Source organism: Protopterus annectens, chromosome 16.part0 (genome assembly GCF_019279795.1).
Source record: "Protopterus annectens isolate FY-2018-M chromosome 16.part0, PAN1.0, whole genome shotgun sequence".
In the NCBI taxonomy this organism is placed as follows: domain Eukaryota; kingdom Metazoa; phylum Chordata; order Ceratodontiformes; family Protopteridae; genus Protopterus; species Protopterus annectens.
Window position 1 is genome coordinate 530109568 of NC_056750.1, and position 15910 is coordinate 530125477.

At 41.2% G+C, this 15910-nt stretch overlaps 1 protein-coding gene across 4 annotated transcripts in view; it reads left to right on the forward strand.

Moving 5' to 3' along the window:
• Positions 1 to 7150: 7150 nt before the first annotated feature.
• The window catches only part of LOC122790735 (TAR DNA-binding protein 43-like), a 41567-nt gene continuing 32807 nt past the window's right edge, over positions 7151 to 15910 (forward strand). The window contains exons 1-2 of one of the 4 annotated variants that reach the window (XM_044058320.1): positions 7151 to 7277; positions 8172 to 8412. In XM_044058320.1, the coding sequence (XP_043914255.1) occupies positions 8175 to 8412 (238 nt within the window). In that variant the 5' untranslated portion in view covers positions 7151 to 7277; positions 8172 to 8174. Of the gene's footprint in view, positions 7278 to 7719; positions 8086 to 8171; positions 8413 to 15910 lie in introns of those variants that run through there. The other 3 variants (XM_044058321.1, XM_044058318.1, XM_044058319.1) reach the window with 3 other exon arrangements.

The window sequence follows — 15910 nt, forward strand, 5'->3', positions numbered from 1 at the left end:
CAAGATATTTTCCATTGGACAGTAGAACACGTATGTCTACATCTGATCTACTCCCTTCATAGTTTCATATGTAAGTACTAGGCTTAGCGGCCCTTGCAAGCCTTTTTAAGCCTTGCCAATTTCCTTTTTCTGCTTTAATTAACCTATTACATTTGGTGTTAGATTAGCTGTACCCAACCCATGGTTGATAATTATATATTACCCTAGTGAGAATAATTGGAAACTTTCAACTTACCATAGATAATTTGAGTGGGTCCATGCACAGGTTAAACCATTTAGGAAGTACATCTCTCCATTAGTAGAACAGGAGGCAGTTGTAGGGTAAATTTTCTGTTTCCCATCCACAGATCCATTTAGCACTTGAGTATGGACAGGAATGAGCTTTGTTTTACATGGATGGACAGTCTGTTCCAGAGCAAAGGTATCATCTGCAAGATAAACCTGTCCCACAAAACCATTCTATTGATGTTGCAGAAGGGGGTTAGTTCCCTAAACCAAGTATTTCCTTTTTTCCCCCCAAATTGCGTATTTCTGATGCCACTTGACTTGCTGATGTGCAGTAAATCCATCAGTACTAGGTTGGAAAATGACTTGTATACCAGGCACAGGTCACCTCTTAGCAGTCTGTAGGATACCAAATGCATACCAAATATAGTGACAGGGCTTTGAGTTGGTCCATATAGGCCCTACTGTTTAGAACCTGTATACTTTTAGTAAGGTAATTGCTGTTAGCAGTCTTCTGCACCTAGACAACTTCTACTCCATAACCCCCAACACGCACTTTTCTTTGTTGTTTGTGTACTTATATTGTACATGTAGACTTCATGCAGTGCATTGTTTCCTTGATATTTATTTTGCTAACATAGATATGTTTGCTATATTGTGTTCATTACTATACTCTTTACTCCGTCCTACTTACTTCAGGTTCAAAATGTTATCTTTTAATGTTTTCAGCCTAAGAGTAAAATTGTGATCAGGTGTCTACTCTAGAGTACAAATTTAAATTAATACTTAAAAATGAGGATAGATGAAATGCATGCTACATCTTAATAAATAGTATAATTCTAGTCAGATAAAATAGACAAAGCATATTTTTTCTGGAAAACCTAAATACCACAGTTTGTTTTACACAAACAAAAATATGGGTGGACATATTTGTGCAGGCAGTATGTTGAGTACCCAAGACTTGTGTAACCCATCAAATCTGCAGATGCTACAATTGGTAACTGTTTCTTCCTAACCAAATATCTCCACCACTCTTTTTTACTGCAGTGACAAAGAGATAAGACTACTACAGGCTTTAAAAAAATCCACTTCATTTTTTTTCTGGGACATACCAAACTGAAGTGATTTTTTTTTAAACCATTATTGAATATTTGTATCATAGTTATGTTACAGCATTTATATGTTTAATAAGTTATTAAAAAATGTTCATTGCAAAGCTATTGCTCTATTGGAAAATAAAAATCTTAGTAAGAAAGCGATAATGGAGAACATTGGACTGCAGTAGTTTGTTTGCATAGTGTTCAGAATATTAAGACAGTAGCATAGTTTGACAGCTATTACCACCGTAACATTTTAAACATTACTTTGGACAGTTAAAAAAAATCACAGTTCCGTCACCTAAAATGCCCAATTTAGCAGAATGACTGCTGAGGATTTCCCTCATACATTTGCTGCATTCCTCATGAAATGTTTGCTTTTCTGGTAAACCACTGAAAATTTCACTCTGCCTATAATGTCACACATTAGAATTTTATACTTATTGTTGATTTTGTTTCAGAAAGTACATGTTGATGTCCTATTAGTTTTATTATCTGATTTTTGCCCTGTTTCTCCCAATCATACTTCTTACTGTTCAGAAAGTGCATGTTGGTACAAAACCTGTTGTACTATTTTAATTTCTCCAAGTCTTTTGGGTTTCTAATACTATGGTGGGAATGGTCCCCAGACAGCTTTAATGGGTTATGGGTGAGAAAAAAAGAGTAGCACTGACAAAGAGTCATCATGGAATACCCCCCCCCCCTTTGAATTTGTATCCCTGTGATAATAATTTGTCCTTTATCGTGATTTAGCTGCAAAGTAGTTTGCCACTCTGTCATGGTCACTGTAATGTAATAGATCAGTGAAAGGTGTATCTTATACATTTTAAGCACTCCTTTATCCATGAATGTGGGAAGCTAGCAAATACTTTTCTGTAATCTATCCATGCCATACTTAGATTCTTCCCAATTTTACAGTTCTCCATTATGACTTTATTTAATAACAAATGATCCTTTGTTCTGTATATAACTTTCTTTTGTTATCCTTTTGTTCTATTGCCATGACTAAGTTTTCATCTAAATGGCTAAAAACTCTGTTAGCATCAATTCCAGTGCATAGTTTATATGTCGTCGGAAGGCAAGTTATTGTTTTATAGTTTTAAGGATAACTTGCAGGTTCACACTTAAATAGGAGTATTGATTTTCCTTTTGTTAACCAGGCTGGTGTCTGTTCAGGGTGTGTATATAACTAGTTCTTACTCAAGGCTACATCTTCATGTAAAGATGTTAATACTTTTAACTAGAAGTTAAGTACTGAATCTGGGCTTGGGGTTTTCTAATTACGAGCTTTTCTTAACTTTGTTTCAGTCTCTCTGGCCATTACTACATCCCATTTCATATTCTGAACTTATTTTTTCTTTTACTTCTTGTATCCATTCAGAATCTTTGTTATGTGCCACAGGATCATCATAAATATTTCTCTAAAATGTATCTATTTCTTCTTTTTTTTTTCTGGTGATGGTTCAATTTCTTTTGCCTTGTTTCCCAATTATCTATAAAACTTTTTAGGTCATTAATAAATTGTTGATTTTGTACTTTTCCTTTATGTTTATCTGCATATCTCCTAAAATTGTTCTGCCTGTGCTGATATTTTTAGTTTATTATTTGTGACAGTGCACAATAGATCCTTATCTTTTCTGATATTGTTTATTGCTTTTATCGTGTCTATTTTTCTGAGTATTTTTATTGATCTGTTCCCTCTTCTATACTTTTCCAACAGTGACACTTCTTGTCTTAATTGCTTTATAGTTTTCTCTATTCAGTACTTCCATGATGGCAATTGCTTTCTTCCCTTCCTTTCCCTTACTGCCCTCTGTTTTTGTGGTAAGACTTCATCTGTTATTAATTTAGCTGCACAGTAATATATCCTATTTACTTCTGTTATATTGCATGAATCTCTATGCACAGTCCTAATTACTGTGTTCATTTGTTTAATCAAACTTCTATTTTTTTTGGTGTTTTATTGACTTTCTGTGGTCTATTTCTTACACTGATCTTAATATGTCTGCCTATCTCTATTAAATCAAGCAACTCTTTTCGTAGATCATTTTCTTCTAAACTGAGTTCACATTCTTTGTTCTCCATTTCCTGTGGGCATTGTACAGAAAGTTCCAGGGCATCTTCCTGTGCCATGTCCTCTTCAGTTGCATCATGTGTTATCCATTGCTCTTTCATACGGGAACGCACTAGCCTATCACCCCACAACATTGACTGTGTCAGAGTTGCCTTAGTTTCCTCTTCCTTCCCTTGCTGTTCAACCCCAGCTGAACATTTGTACTGGTTTCCTATGGAAGGCTCCAAAGTATCTTCATATGGCAACTGATCAGATGTTTCTTGCTCCACTGGTTTCACCATAATTTGGTGATCCATTACATTTTCCTGCTGTGATGTTATCAGTTATATTTCCTACATGAAATCCTTCACTTTGCAGGTGTTCTATAACTTCAACTTCTATTTTTTTTAACTTCTACTTTACTAATCTTCTGTTCTGTGTTCCCTCTTTGTGATCTTATTTTTTGTATTGTGGAGTTTTCCATATTTGGATGCCTTTGGCTTGATTTCTCTTTGAATACTTTTGGGGCTGCCTCTTTTGTTCTGATTAATTTGGCTTTCTCTTTTGCATAAATATTGCACCATATCAGATCTCTCTTTCTTTCCTATGTCCATATTTCTCTTTTATACCTTTCAAAAGTCTCTAGACTTTTTTTCCTTATATTTTCACACTTCCTCAGTTGCTTCTTTTTCCAAATTTCCTAAGGTTTCTCAGTCTATATAATATTTTTCTTAAATCTGTCATATTAATGAACACAAATTCTTATTTTAAGCTTGTGAGAGTTTTTCTTGTGGAAGTATTTTTCTTTCCTCTAATTTCTCTCTTAATTTTTGTATATATTATGTCTGGAAATCCTGGGCTTCTTGCATAATAGCAACAATACATATTTTTTTCTTATCCTCTGTAATCCACTCTATTGTCTTTATGTCTCTTTTTGGCCTATCAATTTTTGCGATTTTTGTGAACTACAACTTCCTTCTAAGATGAGGAGGGGGTATCCACCCCTGGCCTAGCCCCATTGTAGGAATGTTTTCATGTCTTGAGGATTCTACACTGTCATTTTTTTCTGTTCCTGGCAACAGTTCGCCTACAAAGATTGGCCACTTTTTTATCCTGGGTCTTGGGCTCCAAGCTATCTTTTTTTTTTTAACCTACGTCTGTCCATGATATATGGTATATAAAATGCAGTCTATATATCAGTGTTGTCCTGGTGAGATTTTGTGAAAAACAGGGTCCACCTCATGAAGGTGGTCACCAAGATTTGAAAATGAATTCAGTTCCTCTAATACTATTCTCCTTTGCTTGCTGACATGACATCTCTCCATTATTTTTTTTTTTAATTTCTCCAAGTCTTTTGGGTTTCTAATACCATGATGGGAATGGACCCCATTCTTAAGTCAAAGTATGACTAAGGCTCATGAAATTAGGATTGTTTCAATCTTTGATATCAGCCAGAAGTGCTCTTCACAGCACCCACAATGTTCATAGGTGTGTACTAGCCTAATGGCCCTGGAGCCTTTACAAGCCTAGCCTATTGGATTACCCTGGCATCGTGCCACCTGACCTTAGTTCCCAGTGCCTCGGTCACTTAGAGCCACTGGAGTGATCCCCAGGGTGAATTTTCTATTTCCCATCCACTCATCAGCATGGGCAGTCTCTGGGCTATGAACCTGTCCTTCCAGCATGTTCTGTTGATTGTGGTAATGAGGTTGAGGTCTCTGGAGCGTGTGGTATGGAGGGATTGGGATTTCTTTAGATGTAGCATTTCTAGCAGAACTGGGTCAGACATGGCTTTGTAAGTCAAGCAGAGATCGTCTCTAAGTAGTGATATGAGACAGAGAATAGTTGGAGTTTTTTTGAGTCTGTCAATATAGGACAAGTGTTTAAGGCCTAGGATCCTCTTTGTGAGGTATTTTTGGGGCCTCTCCAGTTGCTGCAGGTGTCTAGTGAGGTACATACCAAATGGGGCATTGTACTCGATGATTGGCCTAATAAGGGAAGAGTAGAGGGAGACAATGACCTCTTTCTTCCTGGATGCAAAGCCCTTAGTAATGAGATATGCCACACAGAAAGACTTTCTGACCACAGTGGTAACATGGTGGTCGAAAGAGAGGTTGCTATCAACCTGTGTTCCAGATCCCTTCCAACGCCTTTTGTGTTCAGTGGACTACCGTCAATGTGGTAATTCATGGGAACCGGGTTTTTCCCAAAGGGAATGATGACACACTTTTTGGCATTGAGCTTAAAGCCATGGTTCTGATACCAGTCATTGGCCTCAGTGAGGCCGTTTTGTAGCATGTCAGCATCACTTGGGGAGTTAATAACAGCTTCCAATTTGCAATCATCTGTGGACTTTGTCAGCCAGAGTCCCTTCATGTTGGTACGGACTTCAGAGAAGTAGATACCAAACTGGAGAGGACTCAGGACCGAACTATGTGCGACTCCACTTGTGACTGGTAAGCAGTCTGACTTGGAGTCAGCTACTTTTACAGTGTGGGTTCTGTGAGCCAGTTTGCAACCCACCTAGTGATATACAGGTTGATGCCTAGCTTATTGAGTTTTTTCAATGAGTCCTGAGTGGGGAATGGTATCAAAGGCCTTGGACAGATCTCTGTTTGAACCACCTTGCCTTCATCCACAGCTCTGGTGACTGACTCAAAGAAGTCGACCAGGTTGAGCAGGCATGATATACCTTCACAAAACCAAACTGTGTGGGATCCAGAGTTTGGAGATTCCCTATATCCTTGTTTATAAGGTCTACTATGATGCGTTCCATAGCTTTGCATATCAGAGTCATCAAGCTAATGGGGAGATAGTTCTCAGGGTCTGTAGTTGCTCCTCCTTTGTAGAGCGGGATGACTGTAGCAATGCACCATTCAATAGGGACAAAGCCTGAGGTGAGGCTGTGATTGAACAGGGCACACAGGTGCGGTGCCAGTTCACAATGCATGTTCATGTTGAACACAGCCAGGGACACTGTCAGGTCCCATAGAAGCTGTACAGGTTCATAGATAGATACTAGGCTATCTGCCCTAAGGCATTTATAAGCCTAGCCAGAATGTGTTGGCTTTCGCTGCCCCCTTAGATTAGTTCCCTGTGCCTCTGTCTTCTTGGCCTTGGACAGTGTTGTTTTAACCTGTGCAGCAGTAATACTGGGTGTCTAGCAATGTGCCCAGTAATGACTCCTTCTGCAATCTATATTGAGTTAACACATCCAACCAAATACGACTGTAGATTCCTTCATTTAAGAACCGTTGCTCCTACTAGTATTCGAACAGTCTGGGTATTTTAACTTCACATTGCTCACATTTCTGCCTCCAAATCCTGATCGTTTATGAGTTCGTGTCTCTGTACGCATCACACTGTAGACACTGGGTGTGGCAATGATCAATGCTACTTTTGTCTTATGTTCCTGGACTACTACATCTGTTTTTTTCTCGTATCCATCTTTTGAACTGTTAATAAATAGTGAATGGGTGATTCCATATGATGTAGATTTCATTTTCTATAATGCTTTGTGGCTTACGATTCCAGTGTTCTTCAGCCACTGCAATACAATTACACACCAGAAGGCATTCTATTTTTAGAGAAATAGCTCGCGCTCGGTTCAGCGCAGATATGGGTGTATCAATATTGATTGACAGGGAAAATGGACATGGGAAGCCACTCCTGTGCGCCAACAGAACGCAGTCAATCATCAACGTTCATTTCGAGACTGAAATGAATATTCAGCAGATTCAACAGAATTGTCAGCCTGGAGGCGTGGTTAGGGTGGGATTTGCTACTGCGCATCCTGTGAGGTACTTCTCTAATAGATCGCACCATAGCACAATTCCCTCCTTTTAATCTTCCATTACTATAGAGCATTGATTACATCCCTTAATACTCGTGCTCCATCCCAAGTAAGTTGTTTTATTTTTCAGTAAATCGAGGAGTAGAGTCAATGCAGTTATGTAAAAACCTGTTGTTTTTTTAACTCAAAAACAAGCTAGCTCTCAACGATTCAGGGACAAATCCAGAAATAATCTGGGATTATTTTAAATATTAGTACTATTAATGTTAGCCACGGACAGAATACAAACATGTAAATTAGCATAAATGTTCTTAAGTAAAAAACGTCAGTAACTCTATTATTATACCTACAATTTACTGTAGTTTCTCAAAATGTTACCAGGCTTAGAAAAGATTAAGGGAGCAGATGTAAGACAAAATCAAGGAAATTTAAGAGATATTTTCGGGCATTTGTTACACAAGCCTTTGTGTTGATTTAAAAGAACCCAGCATTGCATTCACAATCGCACTTCACGCGTGACGCAGTATTCTCCATTTTCGCCGGAAATTTAAACTAGTCTCCTCCCACCGGAAAGACTATCAATGTGTTCGTGAAGTAAAGTATCCTTTTCGCCAAACTAGCCGCTCTGTGTAGTCAGAAGAAATCTGGTCTCTAAGGTGGGCTTATCTTTTTTTCCTAAAAGAAGACACGAAAAGTCCAGTTGTAGCTGGTATTAAAGCACTTTTCGCCACTAATACCAAGCTTTCATCAAATTTACCGCTTTTAAATTGACGACACGCGTTATATTCGCGGTTCCATAGACGGGCCTTCTGTGCTGTAAGCGCGACTTGGGCCTGAAGCACGAGTGAGGAAAATCTGAACAGAGCGAGTCCGGTTTCTGTATGGATTGCAATAACGTTAGAGATAAAGCCGATACTGTAATTAACTGTATGCTTTTAACTTGGGATGATTTGATATGGGTTGTGTATATATGTAACGCTAACTATATTTTTTATATTTACAGGCGATGTCTGAATACATTAGCATAACCGAAGATGAGAATGAGGAGCCTATTGAAATTCCCACTGAAGATGATGGCACCGTTCTCCTGTCTACAGTCACGGCTCAGTTTCCAGGAGCCTGTGGTTTGCGCTACCGCAATCCTGTTTCGCAGAGTGCGCGTGGAGTTCGGCTAGTGGAGGGAATTTTGCATCCACCAGAAACTGGCTGGTCTAACCTTGTTTTCATCGTCAATTATCCTAAAGGTAAGTAGTCGATGTGTAACGCTATCTGCGTTCATACGTCTTGTGCATCAAGCGTTGTTGTAGAATGTTCACATTTTCAGGTCTCTGTGGCGCAGCTTAATTGTTTAACTGTTTAATTTGGCCTAAGCCTTGGTGTATTTCAGTCTAATCGTAGGAGTTTTCAGTGATCGATGCCACTTGTGTTTCCATGGATTACAGTGTCATGAAGCTTATGTCTCCGGGCCTCCACTGAAAATGGCCCTTTGAAAGCCCAGTGCACTTACCGGTCATTTGTCCGTAGTCCGCATTGGTTACTGTCGTCTCAGAGGTTCCGATTCTGGGCTGGGGTGCTTTCTTTGCAGTCTGCATGTTCTCGCGTTGGTTTTCCCTAGTCCGCCATTTCGTGCCACATTCTAAAGATATTCATAAGTGGATTGGACACAACTGGCACGTACGTGTATGTGCGAGTGAGTGGCATACGAACAACCGCGGCAGGGCTAATCACCTGGCGGTATAAATCGTGGTTCGAGATGGTTTTCAAAATGCTGAATCCTGTCCGTAGTCCACATTAGTTACTGTCATCCCAGAGGTTGTCCGGTTCGATTCTGGGCTGGGGTGCTTTCTTTGCAGTCTGCATGTTCTACATGCTGCCGCATGGGTTTTCCTGGGTCCACCATTTCCTGCCATATTCTAAAGATATTCACAAGTGGATTTGACACTCAACTGGCACGTACGCGTATGTGCAAGCGAGTGACATACGAACAACCACGGCAGGGCTAGCCACCTGGCGGTATAAACCGTGGTTCGAGATGGTTTTTAATGTTGAAGTAGACCGATCCCATGTGCAAAGTGGGAGGAGGGGTTAATGATGGAGGGACTGTATCTTTTTTTGTAATAGCCCGGGAATGGGTGATTTCTTCTGATGTACACTTGTCATTCTGTGTAGTGCTTTTTAGTGTAATGTTTATGCAATCCCCAGGGCAACAGTCTTGACGCACCTTTCCACAAGTGCATCGCTGACATTAACAGGGTGTCTGTTTCCTTTTTATTTCTTTAATAGAACCTATATTTGTATGTTTAATTCCAAACAGATTTAATGTTTTCAAGCTGCTTTTCCGTTAAACCCCTACCACTAGTAGCATATATAAACGATTTCTTTAATAGAACTTATATTTGTATGTTTAATTCCAAACAGATTTAATGTTTTCAAGCTGCTTTTCCGTTAAACCCCTACCACTAGTAGCATATATAAACGACCTCTTTCTAAAATGTTGACATTTGTGAGTGACTTTGAAATAGTAAAAAGAAATACCCTATGTTATAATTGTCAGAACCTTGTTTACACGCTGTACTTTTGAGAAAGTTGTGTGTAATTAGAGTATAGTCTGTGTCGAGATATATACATATATGTGTGTATATATATATATATACGTATATGTGCATGTAGGTATGTGTGTATTAGACTAGATTAGAATATCATGCTAAAAATACTAATTCTGTTGGGTTTAAGAATTAAAATTTCTCAAAAGCTCCTGGTTATAGCCAGATACTCAATGTGTACATTGTTGCATCCAGAACAGTAAGCCATTTTCAAGGCCACCCTGTCAAACTCCTGGATACATTAAGTAGTCCATGAAACACAGTAATGGTGTACCATTCCAAATAAAATGTATATAAACAGTATATTACCCCCCCCCCCCCCCCCCATGCTCCTTCGTCCTTGTAAGGTCTGATCAGAAAGCTGTCTCAGAAATCCAAATCTGCTCCGTCCTGTTAAAGCTATTTGCAAATTATCTGTGATGGTGTGTCAAAATAGTGTCCCGAGAACACACCAGCCTATGCTGAATTGCTTTCAGAAATTCTGTACAACCATGTCTATGGCTGCATAGAGATTGCTCTATCTACTAGAAGTAAGCCCAGAACTAGCTGTGGAAACGAAACTGCCTTGGTGATGTCGAAATGACAACTTTTTTTGAGAAAATTTAGGAAGGGTAATTCCTAGTAATGATAAATGGCAACTAATAGGACTAATACAGTCAAAGCCAACAGTAACAAGGCCTTTTACAACTATATCAGAAATCTCAAGGGTGTCAAAAGCAGTGTGCTGAACTGGTGGTAATGGTGCCACATTTGCTGATCTGACGATACAGCAAACGTGTTAAAACGTGTTAGAAAAAAAGTGAGTTCCAACTTTACCCCCTTTCGCCCCCAGACATCCTCCGGATAACTCTCAAATGTAACCCCTCCGCCTATAACTAGGGAGCGTTTACTAGCTGCACTCCAGTGAAGCAATTAACATGGCCTTAGTGGGCCCTTCTTGAGTAGGCTAAAATGATTCGCCTGGACCCCTGGGGTCACCATTTAACTGTAGTCTTAAACGTTGTGCCACTGTGGCCATTCACCTTCATAAGGGAGGTCTTTTCAACATCCTGGAAACTACAGACCCATGAGTGTTTATTTCCATGGCTTTGCAAATAAGTTTAGTGCCAGTGCATAGAGACCACCTGGCACTGGATCCTTCCTAGTTTGCCTTCTCCGAAAGAAGGCTGTGCTTACTGAATCTGGTGGACAAATTTGCAAAGGCCAGTAAGGCAGGGGATGAGGGGAATACTACAGTCTACCTACATTTGGGTCAAGTATTTATACAATACCTCACCTGGGCATTGTCAACAAATGGGCAGAGTTTGGTATAACCCTCTTTGCAATATGCTGGATAGCTAGCTAGCTGTCTTGCTGATGGGATCCAGAAGGTTAGACTCAATGAGGCCACCTCCACAAAGAGGAAGAGTACCCAAAGGCTCTGGGCAGTGCCCACTCTTCTTTGGCATTTAATTCTCGGATGTCAAAGCCAAGGACGAAGGTCTTGGCTAACCAAGTTGGCAAATTACAAACTGGGAACAGTTATTGAATCCCCACATGACGAGAACACCTACTGGAGGGTTTAATGCATTCTTTTTGTCCTATGTTGGTTGTCTCAAACTCCTATCTCTACTGTCATGCAGACATCTGATCTCTGCCTGACATACAAGGCATCCATGGACCCTGTTTTGATGAATATTCTGCACATCTGCAAAACTGCATCAGAACGACTTGATTAAAGAAGTTTTACTTGCAACATAAATAGGACAAGGAGGAGCAAAGCAAATATGTCTAGCACAGGGTCCCCATCCATGTGAAGCAAGAGTTCCTCTTGTTTAAGTACAACTTGAACCAGTGGCTGGTTAACTGCAAATTCACGCCTGGCTGTTATGCCTCTGGACACGACCTACTCTGAGTTCATAGGTAGGTACTAGGCTATTGGTCATAAGGCCTATACAAGGCCAGCCATACTAGTACCCTGGCTTTTGCCATCCTAGAAAATTATTTTCCTGTATTTCCTATTTCCCATCCAGTCAAGATTTTTCCTGAGTACTAATGAGGTGCTTTGTTTTGTATAAATAGGTAGTTTATTCCAGAGTACAGGAAGTCTATAACTCTAATCTATCCCTCCAGCATGTTCTGTTGTGACCTGGTTTAGGTCTGTAGAGCGTGTAGCTTGGAGGGAAAGTGGAGCATGTTCAGTAGCTCTGGGTTTGACGTAGCTTTATATGTTAAGACGGAGATCGTCTCTGTGTAGGCGATATGCGACTGAAGCTGGAGTTTTGAGACTTGTCTGCGTAGGGCACCTGAGGTTGGTAATCCTCTGAGGAATTTCTGCGGCCTTTCCAATTGTCTTGTGGGGTACATACGAAAAGGAGTGTTTTGAGTCTACTCGATGACCTCTCTTTCTGGATGAGAAGCCTTTTGTGATGGTGTGCCACGTAGAAGTATTTCCTGACTACTGTGGCGATGTGATTATCAAAGGAGGGACTACTGTCCACCTGTCCCCCAAGGTGGCTTGTACACCTTCGGTGTTGTATACTACCGCCTAGTTCATTGCTATAGAGTTTTTACCAAAGGGGGCGCCAATGCACTTTTTGGCATTGAGCTTGAGGCCATGGCTTTGGTACCTGGCATCTCTCGGTGATGCCTTTTTGTAGGATATCCATATCATTAGGAGTTTCGATTATGGCTCCTAGTTTGCAGTCATCTGCAAACTTTAGCCAGAGACCTGTTTGTATAACAGGAGAGGACCAAGGACTGAACCCTGTTACTCCCACCTGTCACTAGTCTGAAGTCTGATTTGGAGTCTGCTACTTTCACACTGTGGGTTCTGTCAGTGAGCCAGTTGGCAACCCGTCTTGTGACATAGGGATTTATACCTAGTTTAGTGAGTTTATAATTCCAGAGTGGGGGATGTAGAAAGCCTTGGCAAGATCTAGATAAGGTGGTTCACACAGCCTACCCTAGTCTATGGCTTTGACTGCGTCAGAGAAGCTCATCAGGTTTAGGAGACCATGATCTGCCTTTTACATACAAACCTGAACTGGGTGGGGTCCAGAGTTCTAAGATTACCAATGTGCAAGTTCTGTGATGCATTCCATGGCCTTGCAGACCAGGCTTAGGCTAATGGGGCGGTAGTTCCCAGGGTCCGTGATGGCTCCCTCCTTGTGGAGTGGGATAACTTGTCACTGCGCCATTCAGTGGGCACAAAGCCTGAGGTGAGGCTAAGATTGAATATGGTACTTAAGTGGGGTGCCAGTTCATTCTGTAGTTTGTGTAGAACGCAGCCTGGGATGTTTGGTCCCATGGATGCTGTGTTCTTGGCTTTGGAGAGTGTTTTTTACCTGTGCGGCTGTGATTACATGAACTTTGCATTCTTCCGGTATAGAGATGGGCTCTCTAGGGGGTGAGAGTGGGGGGATGGGGTAAAGTTGGGGATCTGCCAAGTTGTTGGCAATATCAGTTGGGTCTGTGTATTTAGTGCAATTGTGCTGTAACTCTGAGCAGATCTGAGTGTTGCCACTGATTCTTGACGTAGTTATAGATTTCTTTGTGGTTGTCTTTCGAATTAGTGGCGTTTTTTTCGTGATTGCAGCTTCTTGCTGAGGCTGACCAGAGTTCCTCCAGTCATGGGATTTTACTCTTTGCAACAGTTTTTCTTCTGTTGTACAGTTTATGGCAGGGGACCACCAGATTGGCTTCCTTTGTTTGGAGGATAGCATCTCTGTTCTGTTTGGGATAGCAGGCTCCATGCACCCGTAAGTGCTTATAAAGTGCAGTTGTGTAGGATTCAGTAGTCGTAACTGTATTGTCCATCTGCATGGATGTTATGAAGTTTACCACTTCTGCTGTAATGGGGGGTGGGAGCAGGATGTGGATATCTGGGGTAATTGCAGGACGTGGATATCTGGGGTAATTGCAGGATGTGGATATCTGGGGTAATTGCAGGATGTGGATATCTGGGGTAATTGCAGGATGTGGATATCTGGGGTAATTGCAGGATGTGGATATCTGGGGTAATTGCAGGATGTGGATATCTGGGGTAATTGCAGGATGTGGATATCTGGGGTAATTGCAGGATGTGGATATCTGGGGTAATTGCAGGATGTGGATATCTGGGGTAATTGCAGGATGTGGATATCTGGGGTAATTGCAGGATGTGGATATCTGGGGTAATTGCAGGATGTGGATATCTGGGGTAATTGCAGGATGTGGATATCTGGGGTAATTGCAGGATGTGGATATCTGGGGTAATTGCAGGATGTGGATATCTGGGGTAATTGCAGGATGTGGATATCTGGGGTAATTAGTTTATGGTCAGATCGGACCAATGAGGCATCCACTTCAGGTGTGGAACACTAGTCGCTCATGTTGGTAATGACTAGATCTAGGATATTGTTGCCCCTGTTGGGGGTGTGGATAAGTTGATCCAGGGCATTGGAGTTTATGAAATCCAGAAAGCGTTGAGCGAAGGAGTTGGTGCATGAGTAGCTTTCCCAGTTAATGGTGGGGTAGTTGAAATCGCCCATTAGGGTGTTTGGTTGAACCCTAATATTTTCTTGAACACTAGTATTTTCTAGTACATCATGAAGAGAGTGGGTATCCTTGTAGCAAGCTACAATTTTAATTGCAGTTTTGCCCAGAGTTAGTTGCACTTGGATAACCTCTGCATTATGCGGAGCAACTAGCCTGGAGGTGTGGATATCCTTAATGAATATGGACATACCTCCACCTTTGGTGTTCCGGTCCAGGTTACATGGCTGAAGTGTGGTATGAGTAATAGCTTGGTAGTGCACGGGTGCCCTCTGGAGCCCTGAACCAGGTCTGTCAATGCATAGATATCAGTTCTTCATTTTAAGGAGTGCCTCGAGTGAGTGCATTTTGAAATTTAGACTTAGCATTGTGTAGCCTCAGTTTTTGCTTGCCTGTTACGGTAGTGAATTTATTTGAACCTTGCCTAAAAAGGCACTATAGGTGCAGCAATATCCTTGGCCAGTATCTGGAATCTCAAGGGTGACAGGTGCACTCTGGCAAAGCATCGTGGCCTGATCATAACATCCCAGGCAGACATATACTGTATCCCTTTAGAATGACACCAGAAGCTTAGCCAGTTTTGTCCTTGTACTGCAGTATCGCTCTGGGTGAAGGCAGAATGCTACTCTGGGCTAGGGTCATACCTACAGGATCAGAGAGCTCTTCATGTCTCTATGTAGTCCAGGGAGGTAAGTCTCGGGTCGTTCACACCAACATGGACAATGACGGTCCATATTTGTACTTGTGGACTGACCTGAGTGCGTGGGTAATGTGGCGGATCCTGGTACCAGACTGGCAACTTGGCGCTAACTTTCTCCTTGTTTAGCCTGGTGAGTGGGACATCAGTGTGCCTGACTATAGTCACCTATGACTAGTGTGTTGGGAATGTTTTGCCTTATTGGCTGTGGTTGAGTGACGCACAGTCTGCGGGCTATGTCATTTGGGTTGTGTTGTGGGGTGGAGGTTGCTTGCATTTCTGCTTTGGAAGTCTGTTGCTTGAGCAGATTATTATTGAGAACCTCTGCGAATGTTTGTGTGGATTTTGGTGGTGTAGATTTAGTGAGACTGTGAGTGTGGTGCAAGTGTTTACCTTCTCCTCGACTGTAAGTTCAGTCTTGGAGAGAGCTTTACCTCCAGTTTGGGTGGCTAGATAAGTGCATCTCACAGGTTGTAGTGTTAGGTGGTAGGAGGAGAGGGTTTTCTGTGTACACGAGGCATTTTCTACATTGCCCCCAAAGTCATCAGATACTCAGAGAAAACTGAGTTGATTCTTGGACATGCCTGAATTTTTCCTCTAAAGTGAGAGTACAAGAGCTGTTTTTTTTTTGTTTTTTTTTTTTCCATGAAGGTTGTGCTGTAGTAATTTGTAGGTTTAGTGCTTACAAGTTCTGATCACAAATAAAATTCAAGTGCTAAAACTAAATCTGTATCTGGACTAAGCTAGTTAAGGAAAGGGGGAAATGAGTGCAAATGCGGGCTTTTAAGTCAAAGTTGAGAGAGGTGGAAAAACTGCCCATAACTGCCAATAACTACAATTTCTGGGCCAGAACCACTCCTTATGTGGTAGTTACCTAGTGCTTACCACTCCCACTGTTAAGCTAGAAAGCTTCCCTCCAACACAAAG